Here is a 10,073-nt window from a genome sequence, read left to right on the forward strand (position 1 = left end):
ACCTGATCCCTTCGACACCTCGGCTACCACATATTTTTATAGGAGTCTTTTTCTTTTGTGTAAGTCAGGTGGATTTTGGCTGAAAGCAGAGAATCCAAGAAAAATGTTTTCTTGCAAAGGCATGTGTCTATGTAGATTGCCATGGATGGATATCATTGAAAAGAATGGCGATTCCAGAACATTCCCTTGTGTTCATGTGGAACCCGTACATGGATGAAGAGGGAGTCATTCTAGTAGAATAAGGGACTCCTGCAGAAAAGGTGTGTCAGGATTGTATCCTCTCACGGTGTTTATCCAATCTGTATGCTGATCAAGTAATCAGAGAAGCTGGATTATATGGAGAGGGCAGTGGCATCAGGATTGGATAAAGGTTATTAACAACCTGAGATATGCAGATGACACAATCTTGCTTGCTGGACGTGGGGAGGACTTGAAGCGCTTGCTGATGAAGATCAAGGATTGCAGCCTTCGGTAGGAAGGCTCAATGTAAAGAAAACACAACTGGACCAATAGGTAACATCATGAGAAACATAAAAGGTGGAAGTTGTCAAGGATTTCATCTTACTTGGATCCACAGTCAATGCTCAAGGAAGCAGTAGTCAAATCAAATGATTTATTGAATTTGGTAAATCTGCTGCATAAGACTTGTTTGAAGTGTTGAAGAGCAAGGAAGTTACTTTGAGGACTGAATTGTGTCTGACCCATACTTTGGTGTTTTCATTTGCCTCATATACATGTGAGAGCTTACACTCAATAGGAAAGACAGGAGAAGAATTGATGCATTCGGATTATGGTGCTGGTGAGGAACAGTGAAAGCACCAGACTGCCCCAAACTAAACAACTCGATTTTGGAAGAAGCACAACCAGACTGCACGGTGTCTCCTGTGCTTTAGACAGGTTTTCACGAGAGGCCAGTCCCTGGAAGAGGGCATCATGCTTGGTAAAGAAGAAAGTCATTGGAAATGAGGAAAAGCATCAAGGAGATTGATTGACAGTGGCTGCAGCAATGGGCTAAATTCTGACAGTTGTGAGGATGGGGCAGGCCTGGGCAGCGTTTTGTTCTGCTGTGCATCGCTGAGAGTTGGAACTGACTCACTGGCAGCTAACAACAGCCTGCTTTCCCTTCTTAGATACTTAAGGATGGGATCGATGGTTTTCACATAGGTGTATGTGTAGGTTTCTAAAAAATTGTCAGATGCCACCTCCTGCTCCAGTGATTGGGCCATTGTGTGTACTTCTACTAACAATGCATCCAGAGTTCTAGTTGCTTCACTTTGCCAACATTGTTGCATTATAAGCCCTCTGTAATTTCAGCCTTTCTGGTAGGTATGTAATAGTGTGCTATTGTGGCTTTAACTTACATTTTATGTCTAAGTAATGATGTCGAACACCTTTTAATGTACTCACTGGCCAAATATATATATATGAAAAGTGGCTATTCAATTTTTTTGCCTATTTAAAAAATTGGGTTTAAATAATTTTATTATTGAGTCGTAGGAATTTTTTTATATATTCTGGAAACATCTTTTTAAAAAAATAATTTTATTGGGGGCTCGTACAACTCTTATCACAATCTATCCATCCATCCATTGTGTTAAGCACATTTGTACATTTGTTGCCATCATCATTCTCAAAACGTTTGCTTTCTACATGAGTCCTTGGTATCAACTCCTCATTTTTCCCCTCGCTCCCCACTCCCTCATGAACCCTTGATAATTTATAAATTATTATTTCATCATATGTTACACTGTCCGACGTCTCCCTTCACCCACTTATCTGTTGTATGTCTTTTTTTAAAGATCATTTTATTGGGGGCTCTTACAGCTCTTATAATAATCCATACATCAATTATATCAAGCATATTTGTACATGTGTTGCCATCATTACTTTATAAACATTTTCTTTCTACTTGTAGTCTTGGTATCAGCTTCTCTTTTTTCCTTCCCTCCCCCTCTTCTACCCTGGTGAGCCCTTGATAAATTATAAATTATTATTAATTTCATATCTTACACTGTCCACTGTCTCCTTTCCCCCAAGGTTTGGAACCATCTTTTTTAGTATACATTTTTTTTCTTTTAAAGGTATTCTTTCCTATTCTGTGACTTCTCTATTCACTTTTGTCAGCAGTTTTATTAGTATATAATCTATTCATTTTAAGTATTCATTTGACTTTTAAAAATTTAATATCCTTCCATTTTTTAGGGTAGTTTCAATTTATAGAAAGAACAGATAGAGCTCAGAATTCCCACAGACCATTGCCTCCTTCCCTGAAAAGTTTCCCTATTATTAACATCTTGCATTAGTATGGTATATGTGTTATAATTAATGAATCAATTACATATTAATTAATGATATGCATAGTGGGTTATATTTTGGGCTGCTATCCACAAGGTCAGCAGTTTAAACCTACCATCAGTCTCTCTCTGGGAGAAAAAAAAATGAGCCTATCTCTTCCCATAAAGATTTATAGCTTCAGAAACCCTAAGAAGCAATTGGGTTGCTCTGATTCAGAATTGCCTCAATGGTAGTTGGTTGGTTTGGTTCGCCTTTCCTTCTGCATGATGCTTGTGTACCTTTTGTATACAGACAAAGGTATGTGCAAATGCTTGACCAAATTGCCCAGCAGATGATCGACTTCTACAAAGATTTGGTGACTCAGCGGATAATGGACCAGCGCATTTTAGAAGAATTATACAATTTCAAGAATGTTATTGAGGAACTAACCAGGTAAGACCTGTGATGATCTTAAATACAAAAACAAAAGTCAGAGCCATAACTCTTCAAGACAGTAAAAACTATTTAGGGAAAGTGGATTGCTTAAAGCTGGAGATTCTTTGGTCCTCCGTTCATGGTTAGCAGGAGACTAGAAGAACTAATTATAGTTTAGATATAGATGTAGAGAAATAGGTTTTATTAGTTAGCACAAAACTGATAGGGAAGCGATTCTTTCTCTTTTTTTGGTAGAGATGTTAATTATCTTAATTAGGTTATAAAGTAGGGCCATGTTTATGGATGTTAAGGTTCAACAAAGAATAAGCTTATTAGGAAGATGATGAGCTAACTAGATATACTATCAGGACCTGTACAACAAAGACTTGAGAAACCAGTCAACTAGCGATGGGTGGTAATCCCAGAAGGTAATCCAGAGCTTCAAAGGACAGGATAAAGAAGTAGATCAAATACCAGAGAGAAGAAGAGATTGAACAAACACCAAAACATGTGAGCAAGGAGTGCTAAACTGCCAACCCCCACACAGTGTGGTTTGAATTATTATAAGTAGCTTTTTGATTGCAGCAGGAACCAGAAAATTGGCTTTGCTCACCACGCTGATTTATTTAATGTTCTCTATTTCACTTCTCTAACTTTTAGCATCCATTGCAATGACTACATAGAGCTTATAGATAAAACTCGTGATTAAGTAAGTTAACAGGTTATAATGCCGGTGAGAGATGCTCAAGATAGTTGTTTATCAGGACATGTTGCAAAGTTATTTCACATCTACTCATAAATGCCCAAGGGAGCATAGCACCCTGCTGTAAACCTCAACCCAAAGGCAGTTAGCTCAAGTTCAGGAAACCCAGCTCCTTGAATTAAGTGCCCCAAAGCACCCCACTCCAGTGAACCTCAGCTTACAGGCACTCAGCTCCATTTCCATGGTCCAGCAAATCCATTGAGTGGCCAGAGGCACTCTACTCCACAGTCCAGCCTCCTGCACAAAAGTAAGAAGCTCCACTTGGTTCATGGATGGGAAATCCACTTCTCTGTTCCCTGTTCTGGTTTCTGGTTCTGCTGCTGCTCTGATGTAGTTGTCATGTGGATTCAAGAGGTTTACTCTGCAGGGATTGTCAGAGGACTCATTCCACCCTGGATTTTGCTGGCAATGAGACACCTCCTCCTGCTTCTCCATACGCTCATTTTATACACTGCAGGATGGCATTTCCAAGAAATCTTGTTCATAATTACACACAGGTGAACCCTATCTGTATTTTCCCCCAACTTCTCACCAGACTCAGGTAGAAAAAGGTCCTTTGGTGGGAGTTAGACACTCTGGCTAGAAGGGCCACATTAATTCACTCCCCCTGCACACATCCACGACTATACAGAGCATCCACATTGGTGTTTTGTGACCAAAGACATGTGACTTCTTTACTTTACCCAACCTTTCCATAACTAGAGACATGGTCCCTCACCCCACCCACCTGATGGCTGGTTAAACCCCTACCCTCACTGCCAGTGTTGTGCTGCTGCATTTTTATTGAATCTTCATAATTTTATCTCCTTCCTCTTTCCTACTTTTTCTTTCCTTTTTGTTCTTCCTCTTCTTTTGCATATATATGTGTGTATAGTTCCACTATGTGTATGTGTGTATACACACATATACATATATACATATTCATATATTAGTGTGTATGTGTGTATGTATGAAGCCCCGGTGGCATAGTGAGCTGTGTGTTGAGCTGCTAATTAGAAGGTCAGCAGTTTGAAACTACCAGCCGCTCTGCAGGAGGAAGATGAGGACTGCTATGTCTATTCCACTAAAGTTAGAATTGACTTGATGGCATGAGAAGCAGTAGTATATGTATTTTTGATCCTGTAGAGCAGGCAGCTCCCCCCCTTCCCTCTCTTCCCCTGTCCCCCACAAGCTTAATAGCACTTGTCCCTGCCCCTCCCTTCTCAGTGGTGGATACTCCTGGGGAGCAAGCAAGTGCTACATTTCCATGTGGGTGGGTGTGGTGACTAGCACTTTTGCCTCCTGCAGTGTGGTACTTTCTCTCTTTTTTTTAACATCTTTTTTTTTCCTACATCATAATTCTTCACTCTTATCCCCTAATATTTTTGCTTCTTTCTGTTTCTTTTTCTTCCTTTACCTTATCATTATCCTTTATCTCGGGGGTTAGTACCTGGCCCCCACCCAAAGTGAGACGTGCCTGTCCCTGCCCCTTTATGGACAGCTGTGTGCACTCTGCTGGAGTGCACATCTTGCTCCACTACAGTTTTGTTGGCAGATAACATTTGAACTACGTCCTCCCCCTTTATTCCATTTTTCTTAGCTCATCTCTCATCCCCCGACCCATATTTTTTTTCTGTTCTTTCCTCTTGCCTGTTTTTTTTTTTTTAATCTGTCTGAGCAGGTGTTCTGCCCCCCACCCCTTGGTGTTCAGTAGTTCCTTCTCTTCTACATTCCACAGAGTGGGGTCCACATTTTTGTTTCAGCCTTATTTGGTGGCTAGTATTTGTGTCAGTATTGTGCTACATTTGTTTTATTCTTTTTCTTTTTAGTTATCCCCTACTTCCCCTACCCCCCTTTTTTTCTTTCCTCCTTAAACAACATTTTTTTTTATCTTTCCTTAGTATGCAGGAGTCAATGATCCTACCCAGACTTACCCACCACACCTGCTGCCCACACATTCCAGCACCACCGGCTTGATGATCTGCACAGCCTGCCCTTAGCTGCTCTGTAGAATCAGAGATCAAAGATTTGTGCCCACACTCCCACTACTGTTCTTTGGAGAAAGGTGGTGAGCACTCAATTGTTGCTAAACTAATGGCCAGACTAACATACCCATCTGCAAATATTAAAAAAAAAGAGAACAAAAAAATCAGAGAGAAGCAAACCAATAAATTAATACAATAACATTATAGTATCTTGGCAACAACCAAAAAACAAACCAAACTCTACCATCGAATCAATCCTGACTCATAGCAACTTGTCTTTAGTATGATTTGTGGCCCAATTGCAGGGTCACTATGAATTGACAATAACAGATGAGTTCAAATCATGCTAAAAAATAAGACGGAGCAAAACTGGACAAGATGACTCAAACACGTGATCCAGATTAAGGGCCGGAACATCTTTCAGAGAAAGAAAAGAACCTTTGGAACTCCCTGATAAGGGATTAAAAAGGATTATATTGAGGTTCCTTCAACAAATTGAGAGACAATTTAAAGCAACCACAGACAAAAATAAAGGAAAACAAAGATAAAAACTAGAAGAAATAAAGTAAAGCAATATAAGATCAATTTGCAAAATAAATGGAAAATTAGAAACCATACAGTGAATAGAAATCCAGAAGACTAATATGGTAATTGATTCAATGGAAGACCGAATTAGCATGGCTGAAAGCAAACCTTAATCCTAACACATTAGAGGGAAAACAGAAGACGAACAATGATAACAGCAAACACCAAAAGACCATCTAAGAATTTTTAAGAGAAATACTTTCATTTGATTGGAATTCCAGATCAGGAAGAGACAAAACCAAAAACACCACAGAGAAGCTTGTTAAAGATTTGTTGTAAGAAAACTTCCTTAATGCCAAGAAAGACAAGAAGATCTGAATCAGGAAGTTCAGCAAACTCCAGCTAGGCTAGACCTCAACAGAAAACTACCCAGACATGTCATGATCAAACTTTCTGAAGCTAAAGATAAAGAAAGAATCCAGAAAGCATCTGAGGAGAGACAATTTCCTACAAAGCCTTAACGTTCGCTAGGGAAGGTGGTGGGGGTGGTAGGTGAAGGGAACATAGAAAGGCATGAGCCATTGGGAAGCCCTCTGGACGCTCAGTGGGGCAGAGCCCTTGCTGGGGCACAGAGCCCAGTGCCCTGCTCTGGCTGGCTGTGCACTGCAGAAACAAAATGTAAAACAGTAACAAAGTGAACTCAGTGTAGAAAAAACGTATGAACAAAGAAACCACATATACATAAAAATACAGCAAAATGACAGCAGGAAATTCACGTTTATCAATAATTTTACTAACTGTAAACATTAAGTACATCAGTCAAGTGGCAAAGAGTAATTAACGCATTCGATGCATTCGGCAGTCTCCACTTACCAACAACACAATATGGACTCTTCGCCAGTGCACATGGAGCATTCTCCAGAGCAGTCCATGTGCTAAGCCACAGAACAAGGCCCATGGGAGGAAGTGGGAAGAATGCTGTTGCACTATCCATATCATAAAACAAAATGGGTTTGAATTCTTTAAAGCCAATTTTCTTTCTAAACTTTCATACAAACCATAATAAAATAAATAGAAAGCATTATTAGAGACCAAAACCAAAATCAAACCAAAGAGCAAAGGCAGTATTGAGCAAACAAGCTTAACAGTCTTCTAAGTTGACATGGCAAGAATGCGGAGGACAGGATAATCACGTCAGGAGGTGGGTCCCAGTGACCGGAAACCCCTGGCTCATCACGTGCCCCCAGTCCAGCCTAGAGGGCCTCCTTTCTGTCTCTTAGACAGCAAGATTCTACCAAACTTTCAACGACTTCGTCCAGAATGTGCACGAGAGTTTTTTTAATTTAGTTTATAAATAGGAAACATGGAGAAGTACATATGATAACTGAAAATATACCTGACTATAAACTTGACTTTCTGGATTTTTATGCTGTGTAAGTTCCAAGTATGAGAATAGAATTTCTCTTATTTCAGGGAGCTGTGTCTGGTTCGGGAACACGATATAAAATTAACAAAAGAAGCAGACAAGGCCCATAAAGATTTGGCACAGGCTCTTTTAGATGCTGAAAAGAATGCCAAGTAAGTTATTTTAAATTCATGTAGCTTTTATAGATATATGGGAGAAAGAAGAGGTTTTGTGGGAATTCTATAGCATGTATTACATCTCTACATGAACTTCTGCTAAAACTATCCCAATATACTTCCATTGATATGACCACACTTTTCTTTTTACCAAAGTACGAACTCCTCCTTAAGAGATAGATAAATAATTAAGAGCTACTCTATTTTATATTGGGATTCTCTGATGGCACTGTCAGGTGTATGTTTGACTGCTAAATGCAAAGTTGGTAGTTCAAGCCCACCAGCCACTCCATGCGAGAAAGATGAGCCTATCTGTTAGCATAAAGATTTCCAACTTTGAAACTGCTATCTTGGATCACCATGAGTTGGAATCGGCTCAATAGCAGTGGTTTTATTTGGGGAAGGGGGCGAGAGTTGAAGCAGAATAGAGCCACCTTGTCTAACATAATTTGTAACCCTGAAACCAATTTCAATAACTAAAGGTATTACGGATGTCCTAAAGTAGCCAGCATGTGAAATAGCCCACATGACACTAACTTAAAGTTTTCTTTACCTGAATTTAATTGCTGTCTCATTCTTGGCAGAAAGAAAATAAAGCATGATCTTTCTCTTGGAATCAGATGATTAGTTTTAGCATTATTCGCTCTTTTGAATGCTGTTTGCAGACTGTAACTTTGATGACTTTCTAGATCGAAGTATAGAGAGCCAGTGTGTGTAGCATAGAGATAACTGCTGTATAATCCTAGGAAAGTCACTAAACCTTCCTGGTCCTCTCTTTTTGTGTGTATCCGGGATTATAATGGTACCTATCTTCCAGGACTGTTGTGAGGATTGAGGTCATTTATGTAAAGAACTTAGAATAGTGTTTAGCACTTCGACAGTGTTCTATCAGTATGAGCTATGGCAAAAAAGGCATGGGAGCCATATCTGACGTCCTATGGCTACACAAGGGAGAACCCAACTCCTAATGAGCTTAAGGCCTACTCCGCAAGCAAAGGGCAGACATACCTCCACCCTTCACCCTTCTTGATCCTATTCATACATTCCTTCCATAGCAATCTACTTTTCTGCTCAGTTCGATATTCCGTTTCAGTAGCCACACAGACAATACTCAGAGTTATAGGCATTTAGTAGGGCAATTAACAGGTCACCACAAACCAGGATCAGAAAATATGAAGGATATAATAATTGGTCCACAACACCACATCTCTCTCCAGCCCTCAGTCTCTCAGCTACTCTGGTGGGCCAGGAGGCTCACCTGCCACCCCACCTCACAGTCTCAGGTCTCAGGGTCCAACCCCTCTGCTCTGTCTTGGCATGGCTCCTTTCCTCTTTCCCAGAGCAGCTGGAGGTTCAAAGCACCTACCTTCCAGTTATCAGCCAAGAGCTTAACCGCTATGTGACCAGGGCTCTTTTGTTGTACTATACATCTTGGAAATACCTTCTTGTGTGAGCATTTCCCAGGGACATTTCCTTAGATGCAAAACTGCTAGGTCATACAATATGCATAGCTTCATTCTTACTAAGCCAAATAAGCCACTGCCATCACGGTCATTCTGACTCAGTGACCATTTAGGGTAGTGGAGAACTGCCCCTTTGGTTTCTGAGGCTGTAAATCTTTTTATGGGAGCAGATAGGCTCATCTTTCTCTTCTGAGAAGCGACTACTAAGTTCAAACTGCTGACCTTGCGGTTAGCATCCTAATGTATAAGCCATAACAATACTGCGGCTTTTAAAAATTTTACTAGATGTTGCTAAAATGCTCCACAACATAGTTGTGCTAGTTTATTCTCACATCAGGGTATGAGAGTTCCCATTTCCCCATCTGATGGATATAGGGGATTATATGGTTTTCATTTGTATTTTTCTAATTAGTGATATTGGCGAGTCTAATTCCTTCATAGATTTTAGTGAATTTACAATCTTAAGTTTTTATTCTATTTTAATGATTTACAAACTTCATATGTAAAAGACAAGGAGAGACATACAGTTTCTGATGCAACTAATGAACTCAGCCTTTGTAGCTTGTAGCTTGTAGCTTGTGCCATTGTAGTGCAAAAGTAGCCAAGAACAATGTGTTACCAGATGAGCTTTTTGCAGGTCTATATAAATTTGAGCATTTGGCTCTTTTGATAAGGAAGATGCTGAATCTCCCAACAAAATGGATTGACACAGTGGCTGCATCGATGGCCTCAAACATAAGAACGATTGTGACGATGGCATTGGATCGAGCAGTGTTTTGTCCTCTTGTGCAAAGGGTTAGTAGTAGTTGGAACCCCCTTGATGGCGCCTAACAACAGCATGTTGAATCTGTATAGATCACTTTGAATACTCTTGATATCTGAAGAATATTAAATCTTCTAGTCTATTATCATTGAATGTTTTTCCATTTATTTAGATCTTCTTTAATTTCTTTTTTTTAATCGTTTTATTAGGGGCTCATATGACTCTTATCACAATCCATACATACATCAATTGTGTAAAGCACATTTGTACATTCATTGCCCTCATCATTCTCAAAACATTTGCTC

The 10,073-nt window shown here is 39.8% G+C and overlaps 1 protein-coding gene across 1 annotated transcript in view; it reads left to right on the forward strand.

Annotated features, from left to right (window-relative positions):
- AXDND1 (axonemal dynein light chain domain containing 1) overlaps positions 1-10,073 on the forward strand; it is a 134,459-nt gene that overhangs the window by 24,841 nt on the left and 99,545 nt on the right. The window contains exons 9-10 of the mRNA XM_004706807.2: positions 2,587-2,727; positions 7,435-7,539. Coding sequence (XP_004706864.1) covers positions 2,587-2,727; positions 7,435-7,539 — 246 coding nt within the window. The remainder of the gene's footprint in view (positions 1-2,586; positions 2,728-7,434; positions 7,540-10,073) is intronic.

Source organism: Echinops telfairi, unplaced genomic scaffold, assembly GCF_000313985.2.
Source record: "Echinops telfairi isolate 266 unplaced genomic scaffold, ASM31398v2 ScPeMD7_7424;HRSCAF=8462, whole genome shotgun sequence".
NCBI lineage: Eukaryota > Metazoa > Chordata > Mammalia > Afrosoricida > Tenrecidae > Echinops > Echinops telfairi.